This window comes from Trichomycterus rosablanca, chromosome 5 (genome assembly GCF_030014385.1).
Source record: "Trichomycterus rosablanca isolate fTriRos1 chromosome 5, fTriRos1.hap1, whole genome shotgun sequence".
NCBI lineage: Eukaryota > Metazoa > Chordata > Actinopteri > Siluriformes > Trichomycteridae > Trichomycterus > Trichomycterus rosablanca.
The window spans coordinates 38,810,037-38,832,124 of record NC_085992.1 but is presented as its reverse complement, the minus strand read 5'-3'; the positions used below and the strand labels follow the sequence as shown (position 1 = coordinate 38,832,124).

General features: G+C 38.2%; 1 protein-coding gene across 1 annotated transcript in view; it reads right to left on the bottom strand.

The window, feature by feature from the left end:
• The window catches only part of pcdh15a (protocadherin-related 15a), a 483,603-nt gene that overhangs the window by 127,274 nt on the left and 334,241 nt on the right, over positions 1-22,088 (bottom strand). Inside the window, exons 19-21 of the mRNA XM_062995172.1 lie at positions 19,490-19,618; positions 6,547-6,852; positions 1,129-1,353 (exon numbers count right to left, since the gene is read on the bottom strand). Coding sequence (XP_062851242.1) covers positions 1,129-1,353; positions 6,547-6,852; positions 19,490-19,618 — 660 coding nt within the window. The remainder of the gene's footprint in view (positions 1-1,128; positions 1,354-6,546; positions 6,853-19,489; positions 19,619-22,088) is intronic.

Below are 22,088 nucleotides of genomic sequence, written 5' to 3'. Positions count from 1 at the left end.
AATAATAATAATAATAATAATAATAATAATAAACACAAGAAAAGATGAAACTATGAATCACTGCTCTAGTGATTAGACAGAATATAGAAAGAATTTACAGATAAATCTTTATAAACAATTTTTTGAGGTCTGAGGTTTCATACACAAATGCAATCGCAAATTAATCCACATTCTGAATACGGGCAGCACACATCACTCACTCGTACTTAAAATTCCTGATGAAATGTTAATCCGGATAATCTTAACACAATTAGACGGAGCCATCAACGTTAGACATCTGAGATCTATTAAAACCTGAGAATAACTTCTGTTCTTCTTACTCCATAATCATGTTATTCACACTCACGCACATGGTCACAGCTGTTAGCTGGAGGTTGTTAATCAGTCCATTTTAATCCTATAGCTAATCTTCTGAAATGCCAGAGACTTTTCTTGCTCAAACGTGAGCGTAATTGCAGTCAAAAAGCTAACGAGCCATTTAGGACCGGAATAGCTGTATCACTGCTGTAGCTTGATCTGATGCACCATCAGGCTGTTACCTGACAGAAACTAATCCATGCTGCATGCTAAAGATAGTGATGGAATGATATCACTGATGTCAAATAAAACCCAGTGTTTTGTTTGTGATTTTCAATTTTACATGATAGAAAGGTCTGGCTTGCTGGATGCAGACGCCTCTGTTATCTACGGAGCTAAAAAGTGATAGGTCTGTCATGGTATGGGGACGCATCAGTGCATATGTGATGCTCAGGCGTATATCGAGATTTTAGAGAGACTCCCTGACACACTGAGACTCCCAAAAAGTCTATGATGTAAGCACTACAACAGTGTGGTTTTGTAGACACGGAGTGTGTGTGCTTGACTGGGTTATGTGTGTGATTCCTATAATAACGATGTTCTGGGCTCTGGGCTACATCTATTCATTTCAAAGATTTAGAAAAAGGGAAGGGTTTGAAATTGGCCTAGAATATGACAATTCATACAGGTTCAATAGTAGTATTACAAAATCAATTCCAAAATTGCTAACAATTGCTACAAATTGTTACAAGCAGTACAGCAATCAGGATACAGAAAATCAAAGTGAATTAATAAGAGGTTGGAAGTTTAAACCATATTTAGTGCTCTTACCATTATTCTCACTGTAACTGTAGCCAGTCCGGGAGACAGAACCCCTTCATAATCAAGTGCCTCCACCTGGAAGGTGTAGTTAGTGCTGTCTCGACCCAAAGCTTCAAAGTCCAGAGCCTGCAGCAGTAACAGAGCTCCGGTGATCCGATCCAGCGCGAAGAGCTGCTGGGCTGATTCAGTTCTTATCCTGTATGTGATGTTAGATATCAGATCTGCATCTGTCGCCTGAATGAGAGAAAGTTTCTGGTTAGTGAACTAATTAAAGTAAGGGAATAACAGTGCACGAGCTGAATACATATGGACAAAAACACAATGAGTTGATCATCTTTTAACAATACAAATTAATACCATATAATAACAGTAATAGATTCTGCAGCCTTTGCATGTTATTATTATTTACAACATTATTATTTACATTTTCGACGTTTAGCAGACGCTTTTATCCAAAGTGACTTACAATTATCATTGAATCCAGTTTGAGTAATTGAGGGTTAAGAGCCTTGCCCAGGGGCTCAACAGTGGCAACTTGGAGGTAGTGGGGCTTGAACCAGCAACTTTCTGATTACTAGTCAAGTACCTTAACCACTGAGCTACCTTATTAAGATTATTATTATTGTTGTTTTATTACTATTAATAAATATAATATTGTAATTAATAACATATAATAATAATAATAATAATAATAATAATAATAATAATAATAAAACATAATAAAAATAACAATATTAATATTAATGACAATGATAATAATAATAATAATGACAATAATAATAATAATTAATAATAATAATATTAATAATAATAATGCTAATAATAATAATAACAATAATAATAATAATAATAATAATAATAATAATAATATTGTTGGTATTATTATTATTTTTTATTGTTATTATTATCCCTGATAAAAATACTATTAATAAATATAATTAATAAAATACTGTAATAATTACTAACAATACTAATAACAATACTACTACTACTACTAGTAATAATAATAACAATATAAATGATAATAATAATAATAATAATATTAATAATAATAACATTATTGTCCGTATTATTATTTTTATTGTTATTTTTATCCTTAATAAAATACTATTAATAAATATAATTAATAAAATACTGTAATAATTAATAACAATACTAATAGCAATACTACTACTACTACTAATAATAATAATAATAATAACAATAATATTAATAATAATAATAATAATAATTATAACATTAATAATAATAATAACAACATTATTGTTATTATTTTTATTTTTATTGTTATTTTTATCCTTAATAAAATACTATTAATACATATAATTAATAAAATACTGTAACAATTAATACTAATACTAATAAAAAGTTTTAAACTTTTATATTTTTCGTTGAAAACGATGAGAGTGGAAGGACCAGTAATTGGTCATGTTTGAGAGACTGAGAGAGATGCTTATAGTCTAGACTTAGCACCATCTGATTTACACCTTTTTGGACGTTTAAAGAAGCTTTAAGAGGAAAACGATTTTCATGTGATGATGATGTGAAAGCAGTGGTGCATCAGTGGCTACACGCCCAGGCCAAAACATTTTTTGCTAATGGCATTAAAAAGTTTGTACGACACTGGGAAAAATTTAACAGAAAGTGACTGTAGAAAAATGATGTCATTTGTTTTTTAAAATTTTTAATAAAGTTCAAAAAGTAAAAACTTTTTGAAGAACCCTCGTTTATTTAGCCTATACAGAAATAGTGTTTGATTATTTTTATTAATTTATGTATTAAAGAAATATAAGAAATATACACTGATCAGCATTAACATTAAAACCACCTCCTTGTTTCTACACTCACTGTCCATTTTATCAGCTCCACTTACCATATAGGAGCACTTTGTAGTTCTACAATTACTGACTGTAGTACATCTATTTCTCTACATACCTTTTTAGCCTGCTTTCACCCTGTTCTTCAATGGTCAGGACCCCCACAGGCCACCACAGAGCAGGTATTATTTAGGTGGTGGATGATTCTCAGCACTGCAGTGACACTGACATGGTGGTGGTGTGTTAGTGTGTGTTGTGCTGATATGAGTGGATCAGACACAGCAGCGCTGCTGGAGTTTTAAAATACCGTGTCCACTCACTGTCCACTCTATTAGACACTCCTACCTAGCTGGTCAACCTTGTAGATGTAAAGTCAAAGACGATCGCTCATCTATTGCTGCTGTTTGAGTTGGTCATCTTCTAGACCTTCATCAGTGGTCACAGGATGCTGCCCAGAGGGCGCTGTTGGCTGGATATATTTTTGGTTGGTGGAATATTCTCGGTCCAGCATTGACAGTAAGGTGTTTAAAAACCCCATCAGCGCTGCTGTGTCTGATCCACTCATACCAGCACAACACACAATGTCAGTGTCACTGCAGTGCTGAGAATGATCCACCACCTAAATAATACCTACTCTGTGGTGGTCCTGACCATTGAAGAACAGCATGAAAGGGGGCTAACAAAGCATGCAGAGAAACAGTCAGTAATTGTAAAACTACAAAGTGCTTCTATATGGTAAGTGGAGCTGATAAAATGGACAATGTGTGTAGAAACAAGGAGGTGGTTTTAATGTTATGGCTGATCGGTGTATATTGGCTGAATTCACACAAGGAAAAGCAACAGAAAAGTTGAGTGTCAGTTTGTAAATCTGTTTAAGACTTAGGCATTAAAAACAGACCACCCAGAGCACCACACATATATTCATGAGGCTGACACAGCCAGAGAAAGTCCACAAACACACGGCTTCAGATGTGCGCACACACTTCTACATAAACGAGGGCTTCTGGCTCAAAACCTAAGCCTGATTAGAAAGCCGTCTGGCTAGCTAGAGAGCAGTAGCTCGGGAGCTTTGAGCCGGCGCATCTCTCCACGGGTGTGGGAACCTTTCAGAGTACTTCCTTTAATGTGGGAGGCACTGGGAATTACATTCTACACGCATCTGAAAGATTTCTGAAATATCGACAGCTTCTGTATCTAAATAAAAGAGTCCGGGGCTCCGGTGAGAGGGACCGAGCTCTTCATTTGGTCCAGATTGGAACCTGTCAATGAGGCAATGCTCCGACACCAGCTTGTTTTGAAAGGGCCTAAGGTGTCAGCTGTACTGAGATAAAAAAACGTCACTGTGGCTGTCATGTCACATTTCACTCTCTTCCCCATTTCATCTACACTTCCTCTTTTTGCGCCCTAATATATAAATTGAATTTAACTTACAATATGATGGTAATTGCTGTCTATTTAATCAGGCTGGTGAAGTCCCAAAAGAGCTAAGACGTCAAGAGACACTTTTACAAGTTTTATAAGGCCTTTTGTGTGAGGCGGCATCCTGCTTTTCCCAACTGAGCCTGTCAAGTCTATCCATGTTTGGTAAATGGAAAATGAATCCCCTCTGGAAATAAGATTATATGCCAAGACCCATTTGTGAATTGAGATTCTAAAAAGTGGGTACGGCAGCTTATCAGGTTGAAAGCTTTTGCTTTAAGACGGGGGGCTAAAAGGCCTAGGAGCCAGGGATGAGTGAAAGGAGACGTGTTTCTCAAATAGAAGAGGCTTTGATGTTAAAGACAGCATTTAAGCGTTACACTTATGAAAGGAGAGCGGGAGGAGACTCGACAAAGCCTCCAAAGTTTTTAAGATAGGAATAAAGAAACGTGATAAGTTTGCCAGGCTACTTAATTGGTGTAAGGAACATTAATTCCAACATAGAAAAGCATGGCTTATATGTTAAATGGCCAAAAGTATCTGGACACCCTACAATGAGCAAAAATATGGGCTCTTTTTAAGGCAATGACAGTCTTTTAGGAAGGGTGTTCTGCATTTTCAGTCAAAAGAACCCTTGTGAGGTCAGGCACTCATGTTAAACAAGAAGGCCTTGCTTACAATCAACAGTCCAAATCATCCCAGCAGGGTTTAGTTCAGGGCTCTGTATAGTTTCTCCACACCAAACTCGTCAAACCAAACCCCGTCTTTATTGATCTTGCTTTGTGCACAGGGGAACAGCCATACTGAAGGGAGTGTAAATAGTCTTTTCAATTTTTTTTGACACATATTTGGAGGTGTCATTTATCAGACATATAATGCCTTTATTTATTATATACTGTATACATAATACAGACATACAGTACAACGAAACCCTTTCTTCGCATGTTTGGAACTTGGGGTCAGAGCGCAGGGTCAGTCATCATACGCCACCCCTGGAGCAGAGAGGGTTAAGAGCCTTGCTCAAGGGCCCAACAGTGACTGCATGGCAGAGCTGGGATTCAAACTCTCAGCCTTTCAGTTGATAGCCCAAAGCTCTACACACTAGGCTACCACTGTCTCTTACCATAATTATTTGAATACATATGTGTTACAAATATCTGAGCTCTATAATTAAGGGGGCGTCCCAGTACTTTTGACCATATAGTGTAGAATAAATGCTGCATGAAAAATATTAATGACATTGAGCATATGTATTTATCCAATTGTGACCAAATATAATGCAAAAAATGAAGAGTTAAGAGTCTTGCCCAACAATCGAAGAGTGATAGGGCTTGAACCAGTGAACTTCTGATCAGTAGACAGATCAGTAAAGATAAAAACACTTCGGGAAGTGGAGTAGTTAGCTAAACTGTAACATCTTGCTTAACTGCAACCTTAATTGGACCAAAACCAATAATGGGAGTGAAGGCAGACGAGACAATTGTATGGTTCCAAACTCCCCCAATTATCATTGTATAATTCGGGTTGCATGAACAGTGTCAGTCATTTCACAAACACACATTTTTCAAACAGTGACAGGATGCACCTGACAACAATTTGTAGGTACATGTTGTTACTTCATATGGGATATTACGTGTATATTGATGGGTACAAATAGTAATTTACATTAAAATTTTCGGCATTTAGCAGACGCTTTTATCCAAAGCGACTTGCAGTCTAAGCAATTGAGGGTTAAGGGCCTTGCTCAAGGGCCCAACAGTGGCAACCCGGCAGTGGTGCGGTTTGAACCACCGACCTTCTGCTTACTAGTCCAGTTTCTTAACCGCTAGGCTACAACTGTCCCTAGTCATTCAAAGTTGCTCAAGGGCCCAACAGTGGCAACCTGGCAGTGATGCGGTTTGAACCAGCAACCTTCTGCTTACTAGTGAAGGGACCTAACCATTTTCAGAATTCTTGGTGTATAGATACCACTAGATTTCACTAATACAAAAAATAAATAAATAAATAAATAAATAAATATTTGGAGGTGTAAAATGCAGATGATTTTCCAATATATAAATGGACTACCCATTATTTTGCTAAATACTTTCAAATATATAATAAATATTATATATAATTATAATTTATAAATGCATAAAAGCATTTTAACCCATTACAAAGTGCTAAAGCATGGCAAACATAGTGGTCTTACATTAAGGTGCAGTATGACAGTTCCAGCCGGGGTGTTCTCGGGTACGCTGACCAAGTAGAACGGCTTGAAAAAGACAGGGCTGTTATCGTTGATGTCCGACACCCTGACCATCAGCGTGAGGGTGGTGCGCCGAGGGTCCACAGCTCCATCCGAGGCCTCCACCTCCAATTCATACTGACTTTGAGTTTCCCGGTCCAGAGGCACGGCTGTATATATGCTGCCGTTAGGAGAAATGCTGAAGCGGGACGAGTGAGTGAGAAGTCGATACCGCACCTGACCGTTCTGGCCGGCATCTGGATCTGTGGCCTAGCAACACACATGAAGAAAGATGAAAAAAAAGATATAGATAGACTCATTTACCATGTACAGACAACTAAAGTGCACAGCTGTGGACAGCTTCCTTCTGTTTCCATAGAGACTTGAAAAGACTAGTCAAAAAGCATAGTGGATAAGTAGTAAATAATTCCATTAATGAGAGCGCTAGATGCTTAATTATGACATCTCCTATAGAAAAAAGATAGTGGTTCCTAAATCAGTTTTAATTAATTCACAGCTTTCACATTTTCTTGGATTTAAAATGTTTTAAATATGATTTATAACAGTGGGGTTAAAAGGGTGACATGCTTCGTCTAGGCTGCTAATTAATTCATTATACAATACGTCTCTAATTGAATACTAAATCCTTCATTTGAAAGTCCCACACCAGAAAAGAATGAAAGAAGGAATATATGAATAACCAAAACCACACTTAGATGACAATTAATTTAATATTAACACCTAATAACTACCTTATTAGGTAAACCCACACAGTCACAAACTTTTTTATTTAATTTATGCCAATTTCTATCCATTAAGTCTGCCACCCCTACTCACTACGTGCTTTCTTTAGGAAACGTAAAGCCATCTTCCGCCTCTTTACAAGCTGCCACTCATGTTTTAGTCACTTGTAGGAAGGTGCTATTTGCCCCCCACCAAATATAAGCTATAGACCAAAGAAATTAGCAAAAATCACATGTCTGATAGAGGAGCCAAAATGCCATTCCTCCCATTTAGAGATCAGGGCTAATCAGCTTCTACCTAAACATACCATACAAAACCATACTTATTTAATCATGAATATCATTGTATCATTTACAATACAGCCTAAGCCATGAGTTAGGCTGCATTGTATAATGATATACTATATTGCCAAAAGTATTCACTCACCCATCCAAATCATTTAATTCAGGTGTTCCAATCACTTCCATTGCTACAGGTGTATAAATCCAAGCACCTAGGCATATAGACAGCTTCTACAAACAACTGTCAACTGTCAGTGGTATTATAACAAAGTGGAAGCGATTGGGAACGGCAGCAACTCAGCCACAAAGTGGTAGGCCAATAAAATGACAGAGCAGGGTCAGCGGATACTGAGGCGCATAGTGCACAGAGGTCGGCAACTTTGTGCAGAGTCAATCGCTACAGAATGAGATGTCACTCAAGTTAATTGAGCAATAATTAATTATTGAATAATTGAACTTTTGGCAATATAGTGTATGTTACAACCTCAGCAACAGTGATCCAAGTTCAAAGTTTTATTCATCACATACAGGTCATACATGGTTTAACTAGCAGTGAAATGCTTTTACAAATGCCCGGTCACAATAGTACCAAATAACAATAGTAGAGTACTAAATAGAAATAACTTCACAAAAAAGTTTTGTAAGTTAAGTAAATATAAGAAAACTTTAAGTAGATATTAAATTAAAATAAAAGGTGCAATGTAAGCTTTAAAGTGAATACAGTGTGTTTAAAATGCAAACCAGTGTTGTGCAATTGGTGAGAAATGACTACATTCACATTTTTGGCATTTAGCAGACGCTTTTATCCAAAGTGACTTGCAGTATACAGTCTAAGAAATCAAGGGCCTTGCTCAAGAGCCCAACAGTGGCCACCTGGCAGTAGTGGGGTTTGTACCAGTGACTTTCTGCTTACTAGTCCAGTACCTTAATCACTAGGCTACAACTGACTACATGTATACTCCTTGTTTCTACACTCATTGTCCAATTTATCAGCTCCACTTTGTAGTTCTACAATTACTGACTGTAGTCTATCTGTTTCTCTGCATACTTTTTTAACCTGCTTTCACCCTGTTCTTCAATGGTCAGGACCCCCACAGGACCACCACAGAGTAGGTATTATTTATGTGGTGGATCATCATACGTGGTCATTCTCAGCACTGCAGTGACACTGACATGGTGATGGTGTGTTAGTGTGTGTTGTGCTGGTATTAGTGGATCAGACACAGCAGCGCTGCTGGAGTTTTAAAATACCGTGTCCACTCACTGTCCACTCTATTAGACACTCCTAACTAGTTGGTCCACCTTAAAGATGTAAAGTCAGAGACGATCGCTCATCTATTGCTGCTGTTTGAGTTGGTCATCTTCTAGACCTTCATCAGTGGTCACAGGATGCTGCCCACAGGGCGCTGTTGGCTGGATATTTTTGGTCGGTGGACTATTCTCTGTCCAGCAGTAACAGTGAGGTGTTTAAAAAATCTATCAGCATTGCTGTGTCTTATCCACTCATACCAGCACAACACACACTAACACACCACCACCATGTCATTGTCACTGCAGTGCTGAGAGTGATCCACTACCCAAATAATACCTGCTCTGTAGTGGTCCTGGTAGAGTCCTGACCATTGAAGAACAGCATGAAAGGGGGCTAACAAAGCATGCAGAGAAACAGATAGACTACAGTCAGTAATTGTAGAACAACAAAGTGCTTCTATATGGTAAGTGGAGCTGATAAAATGGACAGTGAGGTGGTATATACTGTATACACACATGTCAAAAAATCCATGGGAGCATTTCAATAAAGTTAAGCTCTGGACTCTATAAATAGACAATTCCAAATCAAGAACTTCTGTTAGTCGTGTCTCAGTGTGTTTTAAATCAGTGGAGGCCTTAAATGTGGATCGGGTTAAACAGACAGTTGAAAAATAGAAGAATCGACTGATGGTTAGGTGTAAAGCTAGAGTAGGTGGAAAGCTAAATAGAAAAGGGAAAATATACATTGATCTATGAAAAAGTCAAAGACAGTATAAAGATAGAGTGATGACAGTATTACAGTGGGGAGGAAATAAAACACTGAAATTGAAAGTACATTAGACACCTTAATAAAAGACAGCACTTTACACCTCACGAAAAATGTGTTTTTAATATTCTGCTAATGTGTGTAGTGACAGAAAGCTCTTTCAGCAGATGCAGCCTGTAATAATATTAATTAATATTATATAATGTTTTCTATTAACTAAGCAAAAACAAAGCTAAATGGCCAACAGATGTTTAAAACAACTGTATCCATGTTTACTATTACACATTATATATATATACTGTATATATGTATATATATATACTGTATATATATATATATATATATATATATATATACTGTATATATATATTATATATATATATACTGTATAAATATATTATATATATATATATATACACCGATTAGGCATAACATGACCACCTTCCTAATATTGTGTTGGTCCCTGTTTTGCTGCCAAAACAGCCCTGACCCATCGAGGCATGGACTCCACTACACCCCTGAAGGTGTGCTGTGCTATCTGGCACCAAGATGTTAGCAGCAGATCCTTTAACTCCTGTAAGCACATCCCACAGATGCTCAACTGGATTGAGATCTGGGGAATTTGGAGGCCAAGTCAACACCTCAAACTAGTTGTTGTGCTCCTTAAACCATTGCTGAACCATTTTTGCTTTGTGGCAGGACGCATTATCCTACTGAAAGAGGCCACAGCCATCAGGGAGTACTGTTTCCATGAAAGGGTGTACGTGGTCTGCAACAATGCTTAGGTAGGTGGTACATGTCAAAGTAACATCCACATGGATGGCAGGACCCAAGGTTTCCCAGCTGAACATTGCCCGAAGCATCACACTGCCTCCGCCGGCTTGCCATCTTCCCATAGTGCATCCTGGTGCCATGTGTTCTCCACGTGACACACCCCCACCCAGCCATCCACATGATGTAAAACAAAACATGATTCATCAGACCAGGCCACCTTCTTCCATTGCTCCGTGGTCCAGTTGTGATGCTCACGTGCCCATTGTTGGTGCTTTTGGTGGTAGACAGGGGTCAGCATGGGCACCCTGATTAGTCTGTGGCTATGCAGCCTCATACGCAACAAACTGTGATGCACTGTGTATTCTGACACCTTTCTATCAGAACCAGAATTAACTTCTTCAGCAATTTGAGCTACAGTAGCTCGTCTGTTGGATCCAGGGACTGTTCTCTCCTTGGACCACTTTTGATAGATACTGACCACTGCAGACCAGGAACACCCCACCAGAGCTGCAGTTTTGGAGATGCTCTGATCCAGTCGTCTAGCCATCACAATTTGGCCCTTGTCAAACTCACTCAAATCCTTACGCTTGCCCATTTTTCCTGCTTCTAACACATCAACTCTGAGGATAAAATGTTCACTTGCTGTTTAATATATCCCACCTACTAACATGTGCTGTGATGAAGCGGTAATCAGTGTTATTGACTTCACCTGTCAGTCATCATAATGTTATGCTTGGTCGGTGTATATAAATTCCTATTTAGCCATGCTGGTAATTCTGTAGCATGTGAATGGAACTATAGATTCAATTATTGAAGAAATGGTTTTGTAAATATGATGCAGACTCTCAGTGCAAAGCTTTCATATAAACTTGAGGTATCATTTGCTGTCAGTAATACGTGGCTCCAAAACCGGTTCAGATTCAGTCTAAATGTTTCAGATGCATTTTTAAATGTGTTGCCGCTGAGCCTACAGCAGATGGAATGAAGTTCAAAAGCCTGTAATCTCACACCAGTCATGCTGCTTTTAAAATCTAGGCTTTATGTAAACAGATGCACTCCAACCAGAGGGTAGAGAAGGTAATTTAGCTGGGTTTAGAGCCCACGGACATAAGTGGGTGTTTGTGTGTGAAACTAGAAAAGCTTAAATTTTTTTTTTTTTTAAAGCTATTCCTGATTTGCTTTTCTAATCAAAGACAAGCGCTATTACAGACTTATCTCCAGATGATTTGGAACATTTTGTATAATGAAATAAAAACACAAATCTGTGATGATCTGTGATAAACAAATTTTGAACTTAATGCAAGCAACATATTTATTATAAACTCTAAATTACACAAAGAGAACGTTGTACATTAATTATATCCTCCTGAGACCCAGCAATTCATTTTTGTCCACTGTGGGGGACATGAGTCTGGGATCTCTAACTCAAGCACTGTTTATGCAAAACATTTGAGTATTACTGTGCTGTGTAGAGCACATCCTGGGCTTTTTAGGAATGTCACATTTGTAAGGGTGTGGCAAGCAAACAGAGCTCACTTTCTTTTCAAAATGGCTGCCATCTCATATTCCACATTTTATGGCAACAAGCAAGGCAAGAGATCAGTTTTTTTGCTAAAATGATGTTTTTGGTCCTAAAAATCTAGTTGTTTCATCAATTTGAGAGTCTTAACTTCAATGTAGAAAAATTTCAGAAATGTACAGCAATTTTAACCCTTTCAAAACACAACATTTATTCAATGTCCTCTGTAGTGGACAGCAGGACTTACTACCCCCTGTTTTTAGCCTATTTCAATACAAGGAAGCATAGCGCTGAGTAAGGCAGAGAAGATTTTATCAAGAATTTATGAAGAAGAGTCAGATTGAGAGCTGTCAGAAGATGATAAAGAGGAGTGCCAGACTGTAGAGCTGGGAGAAAAGGAGGTCTGTTGAACCTCAGCCCAATGATGAGGTCAAAAAATATGGGGCACGGCATTTGCCAAAACTACTGAATGCAGTACATGCATCACCATGCAGGAGAGCAGGATGCAAAGGGAAAACATTTGTCAAATGTATTAAATGTAACGTCTTTGTGTGTTTCAAAGTAAAAAAACTGCTTCCTGTTAAACCATGCGTGATGCTGTAAATGCTGTGTGATGTGATCTTTAGGTGATTATTTAGGTGAATTTCAGTTTCACCTAAATTTCAATTTCAGTTACAGATGATAAAAAACAAATAAATAAAATTTTTGATTCTTGAACTATGTTTATTTTAACCACAATACTTAAACTATCCAAAAAAAAAAATCCTAAATACTAAAACCTTGTTTTCTTCTGGGTCTCAGGAGGATATGCATAAAAACAGCTGATATCTCTGGGTCTGAGTCCATATCAGATGACCAAAAGACAATGGAAGTGTGTGCTGTGGTCAGTGGAATCCATGTTACAGCTTGTTTTGGGAAAAATGGACATTCAATGTTCCATGCAGAAAAAGAACTATGCAGAATTTTATCTACTCTAACATCTGCATGGGGGTGCATCAGTGCCCACTGCATGGGTGATTTGCATATGTGTGAAGGTACCATTGACACAGAGGACTATATAGAGATTTTAAAGACAAATGATGCCATTAAGGCAACATCTTTTCCCGGGAAGTCTGTGCTTCATTCAACAAGCCAATGCACAACAGAGTGACCTTGTAGACACATAGGGTCTGTTCAAAAAACAAGTGAGCTGCCTTGCTGTCTTACTGCCTACATAGGCAGCTGCCTAAGTAGAGAGGATTCTAATAAGTCATCTAATAAGTCAAGTCAGGTTATTCGAATGCATATATTTTTATAGTGCATTTCTGACAGTGGCAATACATTTAAAATGTAAACACATTAATTATGAGTAGTTCTGATAAAAACTATTTGTTTTATTAAAATAACTTACAATATATTCACTGATGAGCATGAACATCAGGAATGATATGCTGTCAAAACAACTCGACCTGTCAAGACATGGACTTAACAAAACATCTGAAGATTCACTACCAGCAGTTTCTACAACTTCAGTACATTGCAAGGTCAATCAGTCTTTACTGTATCCTGGGGGTATCTTTTCCACAGTCCAATGATGTACATGTGCCCTTCCACCCACATGATTCTGTTGATAGCAGGATCCTTTGGACCATTAAATCTTCTCTCATAGTTTATATGTATGTGTGCCCATTGTAGGTGCTTTCCATGGTGGACGACCCTAACCCTAATCCTAACCCTAGAGTTACTATGGTCTCTTAGACAGGACTGTGACACAAAGGAGTTTGTTGCATCACCAGTATAAATTGTACATGGCAAGCTCTAATATGACTAACATGTAGTAGTTGGCAAGCCATAGCCTAGTGGTTATAGTACTGGACTAGTAATTGTAAGGTTGCTGGTTCAAGCCCCACCACTGCCAGGTTGCTGCTGTTGGGGCCCTAAACAAGCCCTTAACCCTTAACTGTTCAGACCTTATACTGTAATTGTAATGTAAGTCACTTTAGATGAAAATGTAAATGCAATAATTCAAGGTGTTCAGTGCATAAAATCTTCAAGGCACCCACAATTCCTAGCAGTGCCTCAGCCTGCATTTTTAGTAATGTTTTAATCAGTTTTATCATCTGATTGCTGAAAATCCTGACTGTACACGACTAGGATAGTAATAATTTAGTCTTATTAGGTAATAAATCTGCTAGTTTAATTAGATTTTCCTCTTAGCAAAGTGGTAGCATCACTACTTTTAATTAAAGAAAAAAAAAGAAAAAAAACTTTCAAGTAGTTATTAAATTCTAATACAACCCCAAATCAGAAAAAGTTGGGACAGAATAGAAAATGCAAATAAAATAAAAATGCAGTGTTTCTTACATTGAGTCTCTGGATAGCAACGATGGACAAAGGATCTACAGTTTGTCAACAAATGTGTGAGAAATGTTTAAAAACAATGTACCTTAAAGAAAAATTGGAATATATTTGCATAGTTCTCCCTCTACATTGCATAATATCATTAAACGATTTAAAGAATCAGGAGAAATTTCAGTGCATAAAGGCCAAGAGCAGAAGCTTAAGCTAAACGCCCGTGATCTTCAATCCCTCAGACGGCACTGCATCAAGACCCGTCACTCAACAATAGCTGATATAACCACATGGGCAAGAGATTACTTTGGCAAACCTTTCTCAAGCACTACAATACAGAGTTACATGCACAAATGCCACTTAAAACTTTATTGTGCAAAAAAGAAGTCTTATTTTAACCATGTCCACAAGCGGCATCGACTTCTCTGGGCTCAGAGGCATCTAGGATGGACCATCACACAGTGGAAACGTGTATTGTGGTCAGATGAATCAGCATTCCAGGTTATTTGATGTTATCAGCAACAAGTCCAAAAGTCAGGGTCTGTCATGGTATGGGACTGTGTCAGTGCCCTTGGCAAAAGTAATTTTCCCTTCTGTGATGGCAGCATTAATGCAGAAAAGTACATTGAGATCTTAGAGCAACACATGCCTTCAAGACGTCATCTTTTCCAGGGACGTCCATGCATTTTTCAACAAGACAATGCAAAACCACATGCTGCACACATTACAAAGGCACGGCTGTGGAAGAAGAGGGTACGGGTACTGGACTGGCCTGCCTGCAGTCCTGACCTGTCCTTAATAGAGAATGTATGGAGAATTTTTAAATGAAAAATGCGACAATCACGACCCCGTACTGTTGCACATCTTAAGACGTGTTTGCAGGAAGAATGGGACAAAATAAAAGCTGAAACACTAAATCACTTGGTCTCCTCGGTGCCAAAACTTCTTTTTAGTGTGGTGAAAAGGAATGGCAACATTACAAATTGGTAAATGCTTTACTGTCCCAACTTTTTTTGGAATGTGTTGCAGGCCTGAAATGCAGGAATGGATGTTTATTAATAAATGAAATGAAGTTGAGCAGATAAAACATGAAATATCTCAGGTTCATCCTGTCTGCAATCAAATAAAAGTCAAAGTAAATGTAAGAAACTCTGTGTTTTTTTATTATTTGCATTTTCCATTTAGGGTTGTACAATATCCGTGTAATACAAACAACTATCAGCTTAGTAGTGACACCAGCAGTGATTTACAGTGACACACTAATTAGTGACCTGCATGTAGTCGGACACAAGACCTGTAAAATCAAAGAAACCCTTGCGTATGCTTTTCCTCTGGGTACTTTGGGTTCTTTCCACCTCTTAATAACCTGCCTGCAGCATGCTGCATAAAGTGGATTGGCTGCTCTAAATAGCTTTTAAGTGCGAGTGGGTGAATAATTACGTGAGTGTGTTGTCCTGTTACAAATCTGTGCCGTGTACAGGCTGTATTCCTGCCTTGCGCCCAGTGTTTCACCAGGATAGTCAGTATATAGCAAATAAGTAAACAGTTGAGCATAAAGGTACTAAATGATCTTATTTCTGGAATCCACTTTGCAGCACATTAAGTTTAGATATTTCAGTATGCTGTTTCATATACTGTAACTCCCAAAATTACATTATGAATTGATTACCATATATAGAATATATGAGTTTCTTTATATGTGCAGAATAATTGCATAAAAGCACAAATTTGATTTCAGGAGTGGATTACATGCAGTCAAGTAATCTAATAATAATAAAACTCTGAGCCTACATGGGTCATAAAGTTATTGGATTTCTTTCTGTCGTGTGGCTTTAGTAAAGCTGTCATTTTGCAGTAGTGTATAAAGGGCATTACTGCTTTCTAAATCAAATAGCTTATAATTAGTTAAATTAGTAGTTTTTATAGACCACGTAGAATAACTTATAGGTTTATCAAATCTGGCTACAGCTATCCTTTTTTTAAAACATAGGGATGTCCCAACTGTAACTCTTATGTAATGTACATGTAAATATTTATTTAGAAATATTTATGGTTGCACATTAGACACACACCGACTAAGCATAACATTATGACAGGTGGAGTGAATAACACTGATTATCTCTTCACCATGGCACCTGTTAGTGGGTGGGATATATTAAGCAGCAAGTGAACATTTTATCCTTTAAGTTGATGGGTGGGCAAGCGTAAGGATTTGAGCGAGTTTGACAAGGGCCAAATTGTGATGGCTACACCACTGGGTCAGAGCATCTCCAAAACTGCAGCTCTTGTGGGGTGTTCCCAGTCTGCAGTGGTCATTATCTATCAAAAGTGGTCCAACAAAGAAGTAGTGGTAAACCGAGGACAGGGTCATGGGCGGCTTGGGCTCACTGATGCACATGGGGAGCAAAGGCTGGCCTATGTGGTCCGATCCAACAGATGAGCTACTGTATCTCAAATTGCTGAAGAAGTTAATGCTGGTTCTGATGGAAAGGTGTCAGAATACACAGTGCATCACAGTTGCAGGGCTGTTTTGGCAGCAAAAGGAGGACCAACACAATATTAGGAAGGTGGTCATAATGTTATGCCTGATCGGTGTATCTTTCTCCTTTCTACTCAGTCTGTATAAGTCAAAAGATAAAAAGGGGAAAACGTGTTCCAAACCACACACTATTACAGTAGATAGTTTGTAAAGTTAGTACAAATTAATACATACAAATTATGTAGCTTGGAACAAAGCTAAGCCTGTTATCTCTACTGGTTATATAAACAGAACATGTTCCTGATTAATGGTAAATATACACTGATCAAGCCAACATTTGGGACAAAATTAAGGTGCCTTTATCAGTTTTTAAATCTAATAATAATAGCAATGGTAGCCTAGTGGGTAAAGCTGTGGGCTATCAATCTAAAGGTTGAGAGTTTGAATCTTAGATCTGCCACGCAGGCCCTTGAGAATGGCTCTTAATCCTCTCAGCTTCAGGGGTGCCGTACAATGGCTGACCCTTCGCTCTGACCCCAGCTTCCAAACAAGCTGGGATATGCAGAAAGGCATTTCTTTGTACTGTAGATGTGTATATGTATATATGACAAAAAAAGGCATTTTTCTTCATTTTAGACTAATATATTTTACACATTAGAGCAGCTGTGTAAGCTGATACAGCCATCCTGCCGTCCAGTGTACCCAATTAGCTACTAACAGGTAATAAACCAGGGGGGAAAAAAAACCCTTTTAAGATGTTGTGCCAGCACAAGCCTCTAAAGCAGTTCCCATTAACCTTGCCATGGATTTTACAGAGACTTGTTGGTGAGATGTTTACACAGTGAGCTGAGAAAACATCAGTCCAAATTCGGTTCACTTAAGTTCAAGTCTGGTGACTGAAACTGTATAGATGGATCCAGAGATGTCGAGTCCGAGTCGCACGTAAGTCGCACACACAGCGACTTCAGACTTGACTCAGACTCGTTTCAAATGACTATGACTCATCTCATGACTCGCAAAAAATGACTCGTAAACAACAAGAGTCGCTAGCGTCAGCATGTGTTAACATTAGTTACAGTACGTGTGACAATTACATATATCTAATTATTATTATTATAAATATTCTGCTCTCTAATAACGCTCCGGCCGTCTTAACCCGCAACGCACGCAATGGGTAAATGTTCCAGCCAGCTTCCGGCGTAGTGATGAAGCGTTGCTCCCTACTCCCTGCACAGTTTGAAGTTCACTTCATTTGAAAATTTTTGTCACCTTTGGATTGGAATCTCACTTAAAATGGTGGAATACCCTACATAGTGCACTTCACAGGAACAACTGGGTTGAATGGAAGGCTCCTACAGAATTGGCGAAAGACAATGATTTGAATTTTTTGTAAGAAACGCTGTTATTTGCATGTATTTAGTTTGCAGCGTCACACAGATGATTGGTCAATGAAACGCTTGATTGGCTTTCTAACGAGTTCATGTTTTACTTTACAACCGGGAAAAGTTTGGAGGTTTTTAATTGTAAGCACATTTACAAAATAATGGATTATATTCCTAATGGGACACACGGTTATAAATTTAATAGCATCTGGAAAAACATAAGCTAATGTAAGCAGTGGTTATGATTTTCTTGCTGTGTTTTGGATTTTGGCCGCTGTGCCGTGATTTATCGAGGGCTTTTGTTTTGCAATGAAAACAAAATGTTTCCATTTAAGCTTTTAACTGGTACCTTCTTGTTACGGAAATTACATTCATTTGCACACTGACTAGGAAAGTAAAGGCACTAAGTAAAACAGCAAAATACAGTCGCTAATCTGTTGTTGTTTTTTATCTGAACTTACATATTATTTGTTTATTTCTACGCTACATTTCCAATACATGTTTTCTGTAGATTATATTAACTCGTGACTTGACTCGGACTCTAGTCTAAAGACTTGTGACTTGACTCGGACTCTAGCCTAAAGACTCGTGACTTGACTCGGACTCGTACTTTGTGACTTGTGAACATCTCTGGATAGATCTGAACCATGCAGTACACCTGTCAGGAGAGATCCACACACAGGCTATCTGGCTTATTAATTGAGGTTTTCCTTTAATTTGACATCCATCTGTACTGTTTACTGGGTGTATAACTGTGGATTGTTGATTATTGGTGTCAAAAGACAAACTTTCAGACGCATCTGATGTTGGTTTGTCATTTTTAGTTAGCATTCCGCACGTTTTAGGAGCACATGTCAGAAAACAAACAAAACGAGGTGCCAGACAAAATTTAATACCAATAACTACAACAAACCAAACAGCCATAAGAGGCTTCAAGACTACCTAGCGTTAAAACACAAATGTAATGTCATTTTGTCTGTTACATACAACTGGATTGATTAAATAATAAAGACATCAAGAATTAACGCAAACATTAGCTTGCTGTCAGAACAAATAAAGACACAACATTACAGATGATATCTTGATGCATCACCTATTGATTATCGCTCTAACCAACCAAAGCATGATTAATCTAAAACAGTAATTAAAAATCCTCCCTGCCTGACGAGGCAGAACGGAGCTAGTCATGGGGGACGATCTGTTATGTGAATAATGTATTGCTTAATTGGGAAATAATAAATGCACAACAGGTATTAATAAAATGTCCAAAGAAGTGTCAGTTACAGTGATACATGTAGAACACAAATGTAGGCAGTACATTCATCGTGGTTACCGTGCTGTAAAAGACTGGAAGTGAACAGATGTTATAGAGTTACTCACTCTGACTTGACCCACAAACAGATTGGCCTTCTCTTCTTGTACAGTCAAGTTCCTTGGCAAGGTGAGGTCAAAGGACGGGTCATTGTCATTCACGTCTGTAACCACAATGCTGACGGTGGCAGTAGATGTCTGCAGGAAAATAATATAAATACATATCATTTACATTTTTGTACTAATACAGTGTGTCTATAATGTTACAAAACATGTACACATTACAACATTCACTAAAGCTGCCTGGTTAACCTTAAAGTGTTAATGTTAGGAGATTAAGGTGTCTAGGAGCAATAACAGCTCTATGAGTACATGCTTCCCATATTGTGTTTTACAAAAAGATCTCTAGAATTTTCCAGAACAAGCCTAGACTTCAACCAGTGGTGGCTGCTGGTCTTTTAAAGAGGGGAAGCTCATTGTCGGCTTACATCATAAAATTTGTCAATTTATTTATATATAAATTGTGCCCTCTGTTCCTTTTCAAGAAAATGGCCTGAAATGGGTTGCAGTTTGTCATTCGACTTCACTCGCAAAATCCACGATGGGACTGAAGCTCCCAGTGATGGTGTAGATCTCAAAATAGCTGCCAATCAAAACGGGATTCAGCATTTCGACTGATCCTCCAATCATCTTGCAGAAGCTCAGCGTCCAGACCCGGCGGGACAAAATCGTGGCATTTATCCAATGACCGGCGAGTTTCGAAGCAATGAAAAAAACCCTCCCATGCAGCCCCATAGAAGTGAAGAGACGCTCAGCTTCTGCGGGCAAATGCATTGACGTAGCGTCTGGGAATGTATGAGAAGTTCGATTTGTGATAAGTAGCTGATTCTGAACGAACTCGTCTTCGAGATGAACGTGTTCTAATGCATTTGTAGTCAATGAAATGTTAACACAACTGTACATATTTGACCATTTCATTTTTTACATTTTAGGGGAAGCTGAGCTTCCCTTGCAGTCTTAGAGAAATAGTCACTGACTTCAACTGATATTCAACAACTGGAATAAACTGAAACACAAAATAATAAAAATAACCAAATCCGTCTGCTTGTTTTTAGGTCTAGTTAAAACCATTCAAAGATAATTTAACAATGTTATATAAAGAAAAAGTGGACACAATTAGTATGTTTTTTATGTATTTTTTAATTTGTTTTTATTTTCTTTATGCATTTTCTCCCTTTTTTCTCCCGACTCTTAGCACATCCAATTGCCCGATTGCGTCATGCTTCCTCTACACTAATGCCGGCCCCAGCTCTGATTGAGCAGAATGAAGCTAATGGGCAGCAGCCGTATGCATTTTGTCACCTTTACTGAATGAGATCAGCTGCTGATGAGCTCTGTGTACGAAGAGACACACCCTGATCAATGCACTCCTTCCAACCAGCAGAGGCCGTAGTTACACTATTTATGAGAGAGTCCCTATCCGGCCCAATACCTCACTCCTATATGAACAACAGGCCAATCGTTGTTCATGTGGCTGCTCAGCCCAGCCGTCAGGCAGAGCTGAGACTCGATACGATGTATTCGAGATACCAGCTCTGGTGTGCTAGCGTGTGTTTTTACCGCTGCGCCACCTGGTTAGTTGATTAATTACTTTATTGATCCCCAAAGGGAAATACAGCAGCAATTCACAAACATAACAAGCATCACACAAAAACAAAACTGGTAGATGTAGCGCTTGGGTGTTTACAAAATATGGATATGTCAATTTCAAAACAGCAGATAAATTATCAGTTAAAATACAAACCCTTTAACTAATAATTAGGGCACCAAATTCACTGGAAAATGTGTTTAATTTCACAGACTTCATTTTTCAAAAACCACAGATTACACAGATTTTTAAAGAAAAGGGCCGCATTTTACGGCATCAATTAAATTATAAAATACATGGAAGCTACAATACACAGCATAGCCTACCTTTATAGCTCCCTCACAAAGACCAAAATTCTCGGCCGTGTTTTGACACACTATCCTCTGTGTCCACAGAATTGTGAGTTTTCCAAACTCAGTTCCAAACTCAGAGTCGTCATTTAGCTGCTTTAGACTTCTTTAGACATCTTGGACATTTTGTCTAACCGATTGCTAATGTAACCAAGTGTCTTTGGAGTTTGCTGAGTTTATAAAGAAAGAAATAAACTCTACATAGACAAACTATCGGAGGAGGAAAACTTTACTGTCTTGTTCTTTTGAGCACAAATTAGAAAAATGTTCACGTTTGTAGAGATGCGACACTTTATGGAATCCCCAAAGAGACAAAATGCACTCAATACGTAAACACTTCAAACACTGTCAGCACACCACACTACACCACAGAAAAGTCTGTTACACTAATGTAATTGCTGTATGATTGCTAGGACTGCCTGCGAATAAAAAAAAATGTTTGTCTGGGGACAGTTGAAGGGGGGCAGTTGGGGGGGAGGGATAGAACCCTAACCCTTAACTCTAATTCTAGAGTTACATCCTAATTAAAAACTGCCACTGATTGTAGTCTCAACCAGTCTTAGTCTTAGTCTGAGGACATTTGGGGGTGGGGGGTGGGGTTACATGAGTCGTGTTTTTAGCTGATTTAGACTTTGACATGTTGGACATTTTGTCTAACCGATTGCTAATG